Raw genomic sequence first — 15,542 nt, 5'->3', positions numbered from 1 at the left:
TTGAGTTTAACAGCTGGTGCTGTATCATCTAGGAACGTGGACCTGAGCAATGCACAGTAACAATCTTCAGTCTTTTTCCTCTCTCACAGGCTGGCTTGTTGCATATTCACACAACTCCTTTGCACAGCTACATCTGCTTAGTAAACTTCAAATACCAACAAATCAAAGTGACAGACAGCATCCTCTCTTCATTCAGACATTCCACCTCTTTCCAGGGTTAAGGTATGTCTTGATTTCACCCTCTACTTTGAAGGTTTTCTAGCCTTTCTCTAACAAAAAGGTAAACAAATTTTGAGACAGATAGGAAGTGGCACAGAATTGTGATTAAGCTCTACTATGATGCTGATTTGTCAGAATTCAAAGTCCTGAGGCATTTAGGCTCTTCAGAAATCTCATGACATCCCTCTCTCTACCTCAAAACTTCAGTCCTACTTTCCATGGTGTTAACTTTCATAAGCACTGCATAGCCACAGCACAGGCCATAACAGCACAAACCAGTATGTGCCTGTTTTAAATGCTATCAGAGAGGTGGAAAATCTAGAAATATAATGTCCTGCCCAAGAGTCACAACTTACTGCAATAAAATACAGTACTACAGCAAACAGCCCACCTTGCATAGTAAGTCTTCCAGTTGCATGCTATGGAAATGAGCTGAAGCATGAGTTGGACACAAGACAATTTAAGAAAAACTTCTGCTGGCTCCCAGTAGAGCTGTGCTGGACCATACTCTATCAGGAACTCCATCATCTCTACAATCTGCTCATGTGTATACGAACAGGCCTGCAGGGAATTGAGTTGGAAGCATTAGAAAGAGATCACAAGGGTTACAAACTTGCACATCCACTCCCCCACTGCTGGGATTTAACTGAAAACTGCATCTACAAAGAGTAGACTACCACTGCCTCTTGCAGATTAAGTATTTACTTTCTGTTTTATTCCCCAATTATAAAATAACACAGCAATTGTCACTATAATATACAATAACACGCTTAAGAATAATATCCTTTAAGTTTCTTTGCAGTCCTACAAGGCTTAGGCCAATTTAAGAGGAAGAAAAGTTTCATTAAATTAAAATTCACCTCTGCTTTTAAGCTACTAATTTAGTAGTTACTAGACCATCATTCAAAATAAATTCCTGCTAAAATATTAAAAAAGGCTTACAGTTTCTAAGTTCTGACTACAAAACCTACTAAAGAAAAAAAGGAAATTCCTAACAAGCTTGCCTTTCAATAATCTTTTTTTTAAAATTACACAAGAAGGCAACAGCTTATACACGTTTCTTTAGTTACTGAAAATAAGTGGGTTTTGCAGAAGCAAAGAAAACATAATGGGTTTTTTATTTCAGCTCTTCTAGAAAACAATCACAAATTAAACCAGAAACCACAGGTGAATGTACTCCCTCAAAACAAGCAGCCATAAAATTCATTAAAAAAAAAAAAAAAAATCACTTTGCAGGGAGAAATAGGGGAAAAAAAAATCCTGGCCAACATAAGAATCTCCCAGGTCATTCCTAAAAACTATGGTGTCCAAAAGACACATTTCAGTTGTCATTATTAAATCAAACTCATTTCCAAGTTTTTCAACATTATGCACCTTTTACAGATTTTGTTCTTTCAGAGATAAAAAGCATAGAAAAACCCATGAGTATCAAAAATAACCTGCCTTTAACTTAAGTTTTTGAGAGATGGAAAGGGAACCACAGCAGATGAGCAGGAACCTTAATCAAATGTAATTCAGATGAACCTCAAAGGCTCTTCTGTATTTTTCTATAGCAGTGTCATTCCACAAGGTAGAAAAAAAGTACAAATAAAAAAATCCCTATCCCTATAAACTGCATACTGCCTAGTTATTCCACCAGCTTTAAAGGACATCCACATATTCCTGCAGCTTGGATTCACTTGAAAAATGCAACAACCATGTTAAAAGCTTACAACATGCTACTCACCTTGTAGGGGGGCTGTGGATGGACCAGAATGCCTCCTTCAGTACGCTGGAGTGACTGCTTCACCTGTTCAAGTTTGATAGCAAGGTGAGCCTCAAAGTATCTACGCAAGGCCATGCAGGTGTGTTTCCCAGTCTGGCGACTGGCAAAGATCTCATCATCACTCAGGAGGGCTCCTTGGTCTTCCAGGTTTAAGATCTCAAGAGTGCTTATCTTCAGAAAGAGGTTGGGTGGGGGGAAAAAAAAAAAGTTTCATCAGCTCACTCTTCAGGAAAAAAGAGCACCTACAATTCTGTCGTGGTTTCAGCTGGAATAAAGTTAATTTTCTTCTTAGTAGCTGGTATAGTGTTGTGGTTTGGATTTAGCGTGAGAATAACGTTGATAACACACTGACATTTTAGTTGTTGCTAAGCAGTGTTTATGCTAAGCAGTGTTTATACTAAGTCAAGGACTTTTCAGCTTTTCATACTGCCCTGTCAGTGGAGCCTGGGAGTGCACAAGAAGCTGGGAGGGAGCATAGCCAGGACAGCTGACCCAAACGAGCCAAAGGGTTATTCCATACCATATTATGTCATGCCCAGTATATAAACTGGGGGGAGTTGGCTCAGGGGGGCACCACAGCTCAGGAATTGGCTGGGCATCAGTCAGCAGGTGGTGAGCAATTGTATTGTGCTTCACTTGTTTTGTATATTCTATTATCATTATTATTATTTTCCCTTCCTTTTCTGTCCTATTAAACTGTCTTTATCTCAACCCATGAGTTTTAGGTTTGGTTTGGGTTTTTTTTGTTTTGGTTTGTTTGGTTTTTTTTTTACCCTGATTCTCTCTCCCATCCCACTGCAGGACGGGGGGTGGAGTTAGCAAGCAGCTGCGCGGTGCTTAATTGCTGGCTGGGGTTAAATCACAACAAATTCTCAGCTGCACTTGTACTAAACCCAGACAAACTTACTTTGCTATACAAGACATAAAAGCACACTCTCTGAGAGCTGACAAAAGCTGTCTGAACAGAAAAGGCTATCTGCATGGATAAATAATAAGTCTAAAAAGAGCCATTCCCCCTCCTTCACTATCTATGAAGAAAGAAATCCAGAAGTTACATCAATGTAGATCTGGAGGCAGTGTTGTAATGCCTAATAGTATTAGGCACATTACACAACACAAAGTGTGCTTACACCCCGCAGTGCTGATGTCCCTGAGTTAGATACAACCCACGCTATTAGGACTGCACAGCAATACCATGCAGATGTACCAGCTTTTGTACATAAACAGTATAATTTGTGCTCATAAGGTACTGTGGATACCACAGCGCACACACAGTTGTACCTCTCCTAGAACAAGGCTGGATTTATCTGCATCCAAAGGGTGCATGACAATACCACACATGTATGTGGAATGGTGAGAAACATTTGAACTACCACTAAGCCACCGCTGTTTGAGTAAGTACTGCTTAACCCAGGAGTTGCATCAAAGAGCTCTCAAAGTGTAGCAAGTCTCTGGACAATAATCATAATAATAATTAGAAGAAAAATAATAAAGTTAAAGGGATCCACATGTATGTTGCTTAGAAAATTCACCCCACCTCTCCATCTCTTGGAAACCGAGGAGGAAAAAAAAAAACCAAGCAAAACCAAACCAAAGAACAGAACTCCCCACATTTGCACTGTAAAGGGTGCAAAACATGGCACTAAAACCCTGTTCACCACATAAAACTACAAGCCTTACCAGGTTAACCAGGCGTCGAAGGCCATCATGCCTGTCAAAGAGCTCCAGGACAGCACGGAAGGAGAAGCAAATGGAGAAGAACATGGTAGCATGGCAGCAGCCCGAGGCATGGGAGCACTCCATTAGCCATAAGGTATAGTTTACTACATCTGAAAGCACATTATGGGGGTGCATGCACACCTAGAAAGCAAAAGAACATTCCTGAGGACTTCAAACAGATTGCTGAAGAGAATTTGTCCAAGGAGAATGAGGGTTCTTTGAGGGGCAAACAGACAGAGGACAAATATCAATTACTCCCAGCTTGACTTGGGACATCTGAGACATGACATAAAAAGTCCCATTTCCAGACCTGTGAGACTAATAAAGGCTATGACGTGGCAATGTAGGACTAGCAATTGGTCCATTCCCAGACAAACACAATACAGCAGCCTTAGTGTACTATAAGTCCAGAGAGTCCTTCTCCATACCACTTCAAGCTATCCGAAGAATGCTTCGCTAGAGGCAGAGAAGGAGGAGAAGTTTCCACTGAAGAAACAAAAATTCTTCTCAGTATAACAGTATCATATGCTATGTTGAAGTTCTAGCAAACTCTGGTAGCACTAAGTCTAGGGGAATTGCAAGGATCATTAAATGCAAATCTAAAGCTTGACTTTCTCTGGAAACAGACAACCGAGCTGGTCTTTTTCTTTTCTCAGACCCTGCCTCTGAGACACGTAGACCATGTTCTCAGAACTGCACTGTTGCATGCATTTGTTAGCTTCTAACGATGAGGAACTCAGAACCCTCTACTAGGGTCAGCGCCAAGAGGAATAGCACAGAAAGCTGAAGCACTGGCACCAGCTGCTATGTGCCAAGTTAGCAGATTTCTCTCTTCTCTGCTAATGTTAGACATACTCAGAGAATACATTGCTACCAGCTCCAGCCTTGCTTCCACCCCAAGACCTGAGGCTTGGCATTTACTAAGTGACAAAGGACTGCCCCTTGAAACTGGCTTCCTCTGAAATCCAAACACAAGAGAGGAATGTACCACAGACCTGCTCTACCTGGTATCTGTAGATATTGGGGATAACATCTGGCAGATGAGATAATGTCACTACAAAACAGCTGCATGGTTTTATAACATGGCCTGAGGATGTCAAGCTGAAGGAATCCTCATGCAGCACCCTGCCATGGCTTTTGGTTTTCCTGTTGAACAACCATGCAAGCAGCAAGTGGAATCGGGGGGGGGGGGGGGGGGGGGGGGGGGGAAAAAAAAAAAAAAAAAGAAGGAAAAAAGGGAGTGTACAGAACTTTCTCATAACCAAGTTCAGAGAAACACCAAAGCAGGTCATATGCAGCCAGGGTCCATCCTTCTGACATAATGGGTAAAAAGAAGTGCAGGGAGCATTGCTCCCATTTCACCTTTCTTGCCCTCATAAGGGAGATGTAATACAGGGTACAGGCAGCCCTGATCAACCATGATTACCAAAAGGTTTTTGAACTTGCTCATACAAATGCCTGCAGAACACAAATGCCAGCAGAATCCATACAGATATGGCCTTAAACAACCACTACCAGTCCAGCCTCTATGTGCTCAGGAGTGTTAAGCATGTTAAATCACAACACACATTCAGACAGCATCAAAAACTAGGAAAGAATAAGCAGAAATGTACAGTTACTAGTTTAACTGCTTCCACTTGCAGCTGGGGAAAAAAAAAAAAAAAAAAAAAATGACAATGCCAGGGACAGGCCAGAAAACAAAAGCCATCACTCAAACCAGAGCAGAGTTGGAAGGCTTAAGGCTACAATTTTGCAGTTGCTTTGAATGAATCTTAGAGCAGTATGCTCCCATACATCAGTACTAATGCTCATAAGCTGAAAGTTCTTTTTTTTTTTTTTTTTTTTTTGGCATGGTAGCAACTTTAGAATAAACTGGATCAGTTCATAGATCTGGCTCAGCATACACATGCTGCTGCCAGTACAAAAAATAAAAAAGGAAATAGAATCACTGTTTAAAGTACCTGGGAAACTGAAGCTTAAGGGTGGACTGCCATATCAACCTGTCTGCAGGGATGCTTGCTGGAGGAACACCACTGAACTGAGAGCAGGATTTATTTTAAGAATTCTTTTTCTATGTTAAAATATGAGGTGAGGAACTTTACCTTCATTATCAGCTGTTTTAACATTTATAAGCTCAGGCCACTGAGAACCCTTAGTGTCATTTAATTTGATTTTCTGAACAATGCAGACCAGACCTGCATTGGTGGTCTGCTGCACGCTAACACCACCACAGAAGTTGCGCTGCTGTCTGGAATCTGACTGAGGTACTGTGTAACACTGAAGCTATCCACACTGGGACTGTGCATGGAAAAAACAGTCTCAGGTATAGGAGTCCATTGGAACAGACAGGAAAGGCAAGACAAATAAAAATGGAGGAGTTTTTCGTTTTTTGTTTTTTTTTTTTGAGGGGAAAGAGGGAATACTGGGACGAAAAGGGTGATGAAAGTATTGAGACAATGTCGACAAGACAGAGGTCTTCAGTTAATTCCCTAGGAACTGAAATACACACCATTGAAACAAAACACTCAAATATACCATTATTTATATACCTCCTATTGCCTCTGCACATACCAAAGTCTTCTATATAAATTTGCTTTTTAGCTTAGTAGATGTTTATTCACTGTTCGAACACAGGTAGAAACACTAAAAAATGATGGGAATCACTGCAGTTACAGTAAAAGAATGCCTCTTACCCTCTCCATGGCATCTTGATTGTAAGACAAATAATATAAGCACATGGAGACCCCTGTTGCTGCCATGGAAGGACGAGGAATCTCCAGCAACTTTTGCACTCCTCCATGAGCAACAAACTCCGTTGCAAACTTGTTGTGCAGCAGCAATGATGCCAAATGCTAAGAAAGGATAAAAGCAGATTAGACTGGAATTCTTCAAACCATCATCGATTCCATCCCACACCCCATAGAAAAACAGATGGCAGAAAAAACAAGCACTCCATGCTTTGTCCACCTTTTTTCCTCCTCCCTTTATATTTAACTGCAGAATGTAGTATTTATCTGAACGACAAAAGCAAAAAAGGCACTACCACTTTGCTTTACACATCTTGCAAAAGAAATACAAGAAAAGCAGAGCAACTCAGAAATTATCCAAGAGGCCACCTTAAGTATTCCTATTCTTTTCATATTAACTCACTTTCTATTATCACTAAGAAATATTTAAATTTGCATTCCCACTCTGTATATGCCATATTGCTGGCAAGAAGAATTTTAAAAAATTAAGTTTAAAGGCCATTGTTAAAATGGAAGTCTGCAGCTGCACTGAGGTTTACTACACACTACTTTTCTGTATTGCCACACCTTAAGAGGAAACAGTAAGAACCACTGTGAACCCCATCCCACTCCCAACTGAGGTAACCTACACCTTTTGTAGGAACACTGCTCCTTGGCAATAAATTCTCAGACAAATGACAATGAAACGGAGAGAAAGATGACACTGGAGGATCAGAGGCAGAGAAGTTACTGTGAAAGAGGGAAAGAATGCACAGAAAAATATAACTTGTGCTGCTGCACTGCAGGTTTGGCTTGAATAAGGTTATTTTATGTGGTTTTGTACCTTGGGGAGGTAACCTTAAAGACTACTCACACAAAACTATTGTATTTCAACAAACATTAAGCTCAGAGATGTCATACTGGGGATTCTGGGAGTAAGACGCTTATGCTTCTTACCCCTCACAAGTGTCCCTTGTGATGAGAGGCAGTGGAACAACTCAGGAATGCCATCTAAGGGCAGCAGGAACACAAGCATTTGACAGAAAAAGGAATTTTTATCATCTTCAGATAGGCAGATGGCAGGTGAAATTAATGGCACTTCCTGCACAATTAAGATCTTTTTAGCCCCTCCCCCCCTTTCTTTTTTTTATTTTAAATACTTGACAGTTATAAAAACAAAACTGCAATGCATTCAAGTTGAGTGAAAGCCAATTCCAATCTCAGGGAATACTGCAAGATACACAGACCTAAAGAAGGCGAGCATTTGCCTTTCACACATGCAGCAGACATATATTCAATGCTTTTACAATGTTTATGGTACGTTTTATAAATTATGAAAGTAATTTACCTTAAGGGCTTCAAAAGTGAGCAGCACATCGTTGGTTCGCTTCAAATCAATGTAGTACATCATCAGCTCCCTTGATCCCAGTTGCATAAAGATGGGTAGTAGCTGAGAAAAATAGAAATGAGAGACTAACTGAATGTTTCATGGGAAATACAAGGTCTGTTTTGGTTTTACTCTCTCAAACCCCCAATTTTCCCCTATTAGCAGATACCTGTTATGAGAGGTCAGTGGTAACCAGCTCCATCCATAGGAAGCAATAAAGGTTAACAGACCTCTTGTAATAGATCTGCTGACTGCAGCAAGGTGCATGACAGCTGCCACACGGAAATCTTAAGACTCTCCTTCAAGTGCGGCTATGGCAAGTCCACACAGATACCACCCTGGCGATAGGTTCCACTTTCCATCTGTGCAAAGACAACTACCCAACAACTGAACAGAAAAAACAGGAGAGCAGGGCAACAAACCAAAACCCTTTGCATAATTCTTTGTGTAACACCTTTATAGTATTAATTCCTATTTTTATATCCTATTATTGCTGGCATATGAAGTGATCCAGTCAGCATGCAGGGTATTAGGGGGATAATGGTTTCTTTGGCTCTCACAGAAGCAAGGCACACATGTGCACACACACATAATGTCTATTACAAAGCATACTGTGATGCTTTGCTCTATTTCAAATTAAGTTAAACCACCTAAAAAAAGATTAGGCAGAGATAAAGGTGGCCTGCAGACCTATGCTAACTTGAGTTTTATGGTCAAAGGGAGGGGAAAAAAGGGGGGGGGGGGGGGGAGGAAAAAGGAAACACACTTTGGTAAATCTGACCCTGCCCAACTACTTTGTCTGTGTAAGTCAAAACAGCTCTCAACAGCATCTGCATAACATGGGCACTGCCATTTCTCATCCGAACTACCGCAGAGGTTACACAAACCACTTAATTTAGAATTGCAGGTTATTTCCTCAGACTTTTAATTGCAGGAGTCTATCACATCCCGCAGAGGAAACAGGAAAAATGTCTGTATTTCAAAGTGACTTGCCCTGTGTCATGTAAGCAATCACCAAATTTAACAGAAACCAGGAATAAAATTCCTAGTGCCATGCTCCAACTACTAGACCACACACCTGCTAGGTTCAGGTTTGAGTATTAACTACCAAGTAATACTCAAACTAAATGACTTCATCAATTTGAAAGTCATTAACAACTCAGGAAAGGTTACTGATCTTCATCGTATCAGGAAACATCAGAGAGCGATGTAACAGTTCTGCAAATTTTTTCCCACAATACCACTCATAGTTTTGTCAGGAGAATTCAAGCACAAAGTGCTTCCTCCCACCTTTATATGCTCACCTCTTGGTACTCCCCTAAGGGAGTCAGGTACTGAAGAATTAGCCTCTGCTCTATGGCGGGAGTCAAAGGGTAAAGTGTATAATTAGTGCCAATCACCCACGGGGACATTTCAGACCAGCTGCTGTTGGACAGTTCAACAAACATCCGCTCTGGTTCCGAAGCAGAGAAGCCCAGCTTTTGCTTGGCCTTCCGGAAGCCATCTCTTTCATGCTGTTTCCCTGATTTGCTTTTTCTCAGTCCCCCATCATCTAGCTTTGTAGCAGAGTTTACTCTGCTACTGGTCTTGTGACTTGAATCAAGATGAAAGGAGATCTCCATATCACCAGAAACCTCCTCTTGCTCTCCATCTACTGCCATCTCCCCATAATCCATATCCACAGCCTCTTCATCTAGAGGCAGCAGAGGATCTGATGGCACTTTCCGAGGACTGGGACGCTTGTTTTCTTGTTTTGTAGTCATTTCAGTAACCTGTAACTCTCGTAGCCGTCGAAGCACCAAAGCCACCTGTTTCAGAAAAGAAGCATGCATGAGAACACACTTCTTGCTTTGATCATGCAACTCACATCGGCCATACTTTTTGTTCTTATCATACAGTAAACTCCACAGCACAAAGTGTCAAATATGCTGTGGTGTACATTTGCCCAGAGAAATAATGATTTCAAAGTGAATAAGAAAACTCCAATACTTTTTGCTACAACTACTTTCATTCTAAAAATATCAGCACCCAGTCTCCTGAATGAGAAAGAAGTGGCTTGAAAGCCATTAAGAGCAGATGAGCTATATTGGTGCTAACAGAACCACATACTAGCTTGCACCATCCTTCCATCATCTCTGCCTAGCCTAGAATAAAGGCAACATTCCCTTTCAAAGCAGCAGATTTGATAAATTGCAGTTCCACAAAACCTAAGGTCATGCTTTTACTTTTAAGGGCCTTATCTGTGCAAGAATTAGAATTCACCTATGCTTCGACACACTGTACACCATCCTGGGAGACAAATTTCCCTATTGTACCTTCTTCTGAAAGTCATCTCCATTGCTGATAAACATCATACAGAATCAACACTAAACTGGTTAAAATTTTAGAACAGAAGCGAATGTATTTCCTATTAAGTTGTCCCCATGTTGATTTACCTTTTATTTTAAAATCCCTGTCTGGTACATAAATCACGATATGCGATAGTTACAGGTGTAAAGCTGCTGAAAGTTTTTCTTTAAGGAAGCTATGAGTCCCATTTAAAAGTACAGTATTTGCCTTCTTAGGTTTCCACTGGCATTTTTTAACATAACTGGTATAACAGAACAATCAGGCCACATGCCCCAGTCTCAGCAAATGCATGGTCAAGAAAGGATGGAAAGCAAGCTACTGACTCTTACAGATATTACTGCAACCACTGTAAGACCCATATAAACTCATGAATGTGAGCTCCCCCCCCCCCCCCAAAAAAAGGTAAAAGGTATCTGCCCTCTAAAAAAGGAAAGTGATCAAGAGATCATTACCAATTGTGAGTTCTCGTCCCTGTAATTTGCAGCAATATCTTGGTTTTCCATAGCTCCTCCTAACAGCCCCGTTGCATATGTCCTTAGTGGCTGATCAGCCTCTCGCGCCCACTTGAAGAGATTTTCAACTATGCCTTCCTAGAATGAAGAAAATAAGAAAGCAATTCCAACAGTTATATTTCATTTTTAACTTCTCAGTTGCAGTGAAAGCATCTGTTGGTAACAATTCTCCCTATCTCTGTTAATGATGAGGCTAGATTTCCTACCAATCGTGTGATGAATCAAAAATATCTGGAACCAAAAAAAGAAATAAATCTAACATTTTAAGCTACAGAAAACTATTCCCAGGCATCAGATATTTGGAATCAGGATTTGCACACCTGCAAAAATCTTCTGAAGTGGCCAGTCAACCTACTGCCTAGGAAGTAGCAAAACACTATAGATATAAATTGATTATTTGAAACAAACAAGCCCAAAGCTCCTGTCAGTTTCACTAATATAAAGCTCCAGCAATTTAGCAGATTTCAAAGAAGCCGTGTTGAACTTACACCAAGTAGAATGGAATTTGGCTAAATTTCCTGTATTTCACTAAAAGCTTACTAGGGCTAAATTGAAAAGTCACTTAAATAAGCAAGCTACCTGGTTCCAGAGGAACTCTTTACATTAATGACTGCTCACCAACCAAAAGAACAATTCTCAACATAGTCAGAAATCCATAATGTTTGGAGAAGAGAAATGCATGCAAGTATACCAATCTGTACATGTGAAAATCTTAATGTTAAATATGTTTAACATTTTTAATAGTAACAAAATCAGCAGTGCTTGAACACAGCCTGCCAGGCAACTTTTCTTAAAAAGGCTGGATAAGAGTTAACTAAAAATTAAAAGTCAATTAAAAGGACAACGGTTTAGAAAGAAAGCCTCAAGTTTTTCCTCTAAATCACTACTGGATTTTGAAACATCATACAACAACACATCATTATCATGACAGGAATCTTGCACATAATTTGAATCATAGGTACAACACAATAAAAGATCAGTTAAAAGTAATACTGAACAGACATATATTTCAATGAGAACTTGCAGCCTACAGATTTTTAAAGAGTTGCCTGTTATATATTTAAAGAAAATTGCATTATTATTTAAATGCTCTTATGTCATTAAAATATAAAAAAATCGATGAGCTGTGAAATACCTTGTCCGCTAGAGGGAGTCTTTCTGGCAACAACAGTACCCTCTCCCAACGGATTTGCGAGCTGTCCTAAAGCCTCCTCACTATAGGAACCCAATGCGCCCTAACAGAGCTCTCTATATTCGCAAGTCAAAAAGTAAAGAAGTCCTTAAGTGCAAAACTTAACTTAAAAATTTAATTTCAATTTACAGAGAGATTTAGTCTCTGAGAAAAGCTATATCCTCCACAAATAGGGAACTATTCTTTTGCTTTTAATTTTTTGGGATCAAAGTGTCACAGCCATAGCCTGTGGACAGATCACAAAGATCTCAAATTAAATTCAGTCCTTCACAAAGGGAGCACATTATTCTTTCCTTATACCATGCTTTAGAGTTCACATCCATATTTCCAATAGTAAAGAAATTTATTTAGAACTTTATATAAAGCACCACCTGATCTCCAAACTTCAGAAAAACATTACATGAACTTTTACAGATGAAGAAACTGTGGCTCAGGAGTGAAATCAACTTTCTCCTCACTTTCAGCTCTCTGTGCATTCCTTCAGAAAACCACACTTGTCAACATACAGAAGTCTGATTCAGCTGTCCATCACAGTTCCAAGTTCCAGATAATCCCCACAAAGCATGTGGATTTTAGACTGCTTAGTTAAAGTATGACTTGCTTATCACTCAACTCTAATAATGCTATCACTCTGCTCTCACTGGGGATTACTAGGCAAGACTCCTACAGCAAGTCTTCATGTTCTATACGGCCTGCTCTATTCACAGGCCTATAAAATAACAATTCAAATTATGGCATTTCCCAAAACATTACATTAAGTTCCAGCTCCTCTGAATCAGTCCCATTATACCTTAAAAGCTGCAAAATACCCAAGATTTTATCAGCTGAACAAGCCAAGATCAAAAAGCCCCAAACCATTAGTAAGACTGAATAGATTGTCTCCCACAGACAGGATTTCAATATGGCTTTTAATGGTTTCTTCTATGGCAAGAACTGTTGGGAGTACATAGTACACCAAGCTTAAAAACCAAGCCTTAGTACAGATGGTACCTTTTCCTGAAAGACAACAGCTGTTTCCAGTCCCGGCATGATATCCAGAAGAAGTCGGCAGGCAGCAGTGTTTAATGGAGGTTCTCTGCTTGTCATCACATAAGCATTCACTAGCTAGAGAAGATCAGGAACAGTATTGGTTTGAAATTCAACTCTGACCAAAACCAGCGCAGCAGAAGCCTTACAACTCCCACAGCAGCAAAACGACAAAGTAAGAAATGTCAGTATGTAAGCCCTGGATCTCAAGATGACTAGCCTTTAACCCACTCCCTCCAGTGCCTCAGAAATTGAAATTACTTCTCATAGAAACAGAATTCCCCTCTGATCTGCTGTTCACTGACTAAATATCTATCTTGAACTGATATGTAAAGACAAATGCCTAAAAAAATTGCAGTTCAGTAACAGTGTAAACATGAAAGGCAATAGCTAAAAAAATTAACATAAAAGATGCCATTAAAAATGTGCAATTTATGTTTCCTTATCGCTTGCCATTTAAGACAGAAAGCTACATGCAAGCAACGCCAGAATCCTTACAGCGATGTGTAGTGATACAGGTGCTTTCAAGGACATGAGGGTAACAAAAATTCTAGCTATTAACTCATGTTAGAGTATAGCAATGCAAGAGGAAAGCCAGACTCTTGCCTCCTAATTCTCTGCCTGAGGCTTCTAGAGCTGACATACTCCTCTGCTCCTACAGGCAGTCCAGTATTTCCAAGTATTCAGAGACAAGGCATTGTAATTAGCGGTATTTCCATTACAGGAATTAATGATGCTTTTAAACATGTATTAGAGGAGCTACATTTTCTTTGAAGAGACTGATAAACCTTGAGAAAAACTAATTCAATTGTTACTACACATATTCCAGCACTCCTGAACAGCTCATGAACTCCCCTTTCCTTTAGTCACTTAAACAGTGGCAAACGAGTTGCGCTTAAACCTGTTTTAAAAACCACTGCTATGGAAGAGATAGTCCCAACAGCAGTAAAATAAATATTAAGTACTGAGGTCAACCAGCACAGAGTAAACAAAAATCGTAAGAAGGTGTCAGGAATTGACAGATACAGTTCTCAGAGCAAACCTACCGCGTTCATGAAATCATCATTCTTGAAAAGTATCCTCAGTAAGTGACCAAGCATGCACTCTGGGTCCGCTCGACCTGTGGGAGAAACAGGAAGACTTATCTACCTACCTCAAGATGTCAAGATTAATACTGAACTGCTATCTTCAAATTGATTGTGGAATACTTTAGTTAGCAGGACCTTTCTCGGAAGGAAAATTACAGAAGAAATGATACGACTTATTCACTGACTTAACATTTTTTCAGGTAGGCTTTACCTCCCTAGAATGCCTACTAGTCAAAACACAACATATTTTAGTGATCCAATAGTATTGAACCGTAGACAGTGAAGATGCAGATGCCAGGCAACTGTTCCAGTAACTTGGAAATAAGTCATCTCCAAAAGAAAAGAAAAAAAATCCAAGGATAACAAGATAAAAAGCATCAGTGGCTGTATGTAACTATTCTAAAGCGCTGCACTTACTTAACAGCAAATTCAAGATAATCTGAGTCTGTCTTCTCTGCCCATCTAACACCTACTACTTCACATTAACTACAACTTGTTAACATGATCATACCCTTATGTCAAATCAGCCTCTGAAGTCTACCCAGGGCCTCAAAATCTTGCAGCAAACATCAAAACTGCCAGATATCAGCACTACAGAGCACAATTACCCAGTGCAAGAGATCAGACCTTGATCAGCAGTAGGCACATTCAGGCTAAAAAAATGCTTAGTCTTAAATATGAATTACGAGGTATCTATTGTGACAGAGTTGGTGCTGCCAAAACCATTCAGGACATCTTACCTGGGTGTCGGTCATCAAATGGGTCTGGATCCCCTTTGCGGTACTCTTCAGTCTCTTTCTCAATCAGCTCGGACATCCTGCAGAAGGAATGACATCAAATGAGCAGAATTCACACTCGGTCTTCTCCTAGTGCACAGCTCCTCACAACAGCCTATCTGTCAAAGTACTATAAAACAGCTCATCAACTCAGCTGAAGGTTGTTTTGAAGCTATGCCTTCCCCTAAGCTGAAAAGCAGCCTCAGCAGACACAAGAAATCCTATGCTCTAATTCATTTAGAATGAGCGGTAAGGGAATGAATTATTATTTTTATTGAAACAAAATGAAGAAGAAAGAGATTATCTCATGGTCAGGCAATAAATAATTCCGTAGTCACCCACTGTCTTTCTCCATGAAGTGGTACCACAGAAATATATGGAGTTTGAGGTGAAATAAAGAGCAGTATTCAAAAAATATCAGCAAATTAAGTCTTATTTCCTTGGTATAAAACCTCATTCCCTCCCTTCTACTGAGGTCTAGAGTAGGGTGCAGAATCTATGTGCAGCACAGCATTTTAAAACAAGGTTGTAATACCTCAGGGTAGCTATCTAGGCAGAGTTTATTATAGGGGAGGGAAAATTGCTGGAAGGCTGCAGTAATCCCTGGAAAAATATTTGTCTTTTGCAGGGGATTTCCCTTACAGAATGCCACTGACTTCTACTCCATTCCTGTTACTTTCCAGAAAATATCCTGTGTTCCCAGGGACAATTAGAGGCAAAAACATACTTAGTCCTGCCTCTGAACTATGCTGATTTGCCAGTATGACAGAGAATAATGTTATG

At 40.0% G+C, this 15,542-nt stretch overlaps 1 protein-coding gene across 17 annotated transcripts in view; it reads right to left on the bottom strand.

Moving 5' to 3' along the window:
• DCAF1 (DDB1 and CUL4 associated factor 1) overlaps positions 1 to 15,542 on the bottom strand; it is a 54,715-nt gene that overhangs the window by 30,052 nt on the left and 9,121 nt on the right. For all 17 annotated transcript variants that reach the window (XR_003927726.2, XR_003927728.2, XR_003927727.2 and 14 more), the window contains exons 3-12: positions 14,724 to 14,800; positions 13,942 to 14,015; positions 12,860 to 12,973; positions 10,618 to 10,755; positions 9,121 to 9,624; positions 7,778 to 7,879; positions 6,397 to 6,555; positions 3,665 to 3,844; positions 1,946 to 2,155; positions 611 to 780 (exon numbers count right to left, since the gene is read on the bottom strand). Coding sequence is in view for 10 of the 17 variants with exons in the window: in XM_041118693.1 (XP_040974627.1) it covers positions 611 to 780; positions 1,946 to 2,155; positions 3,665 to 3,844; positions 6,397 to 6,555; positions 7,778 to 7,879; positions 9,121 to 9,624; positions 10,618 to 10,755; positions 12,860 to 12,973; positions 13,942 to 14,015; positions 14,724 to 14,800 (1,728 nt within the window). In the remaining 7 variants the exon portion in view is untranslated. The remainder of the gene's footprint in view (positions 1 to 610; positions 781 to 1,945; positions 2,156 to 3,664; positions 3,845 to 6,396; positions 6,556 to 7,777; positions 7,880 to 9,120; positions 9,625 to 10,617; positions 10,756 to 12,859; positions 12,974 to 13,941; positions 14,016 to 14,723; positions 14,801 to 15,542) is intronic.

This window comes from Aquila chrysaetos, chromosome 20 (genome assembly GCF_900496995.4).
Source record: "Aquila chrysaetos chrysaetos chromosome 20, bAquChr1.4, whole genome shotgun sequence".
Classification (NCBI taxonomy): Eukaryota; Metazoa; Chordata; class Aves; order Accipitriformes; family Accipitridae; genus Aquila; species Aquila chrysaetos.
Note: the sequence above shows the minus strand (reverse complement) of the source record. Positions and strands in the feature narration are given on the sequence as shown.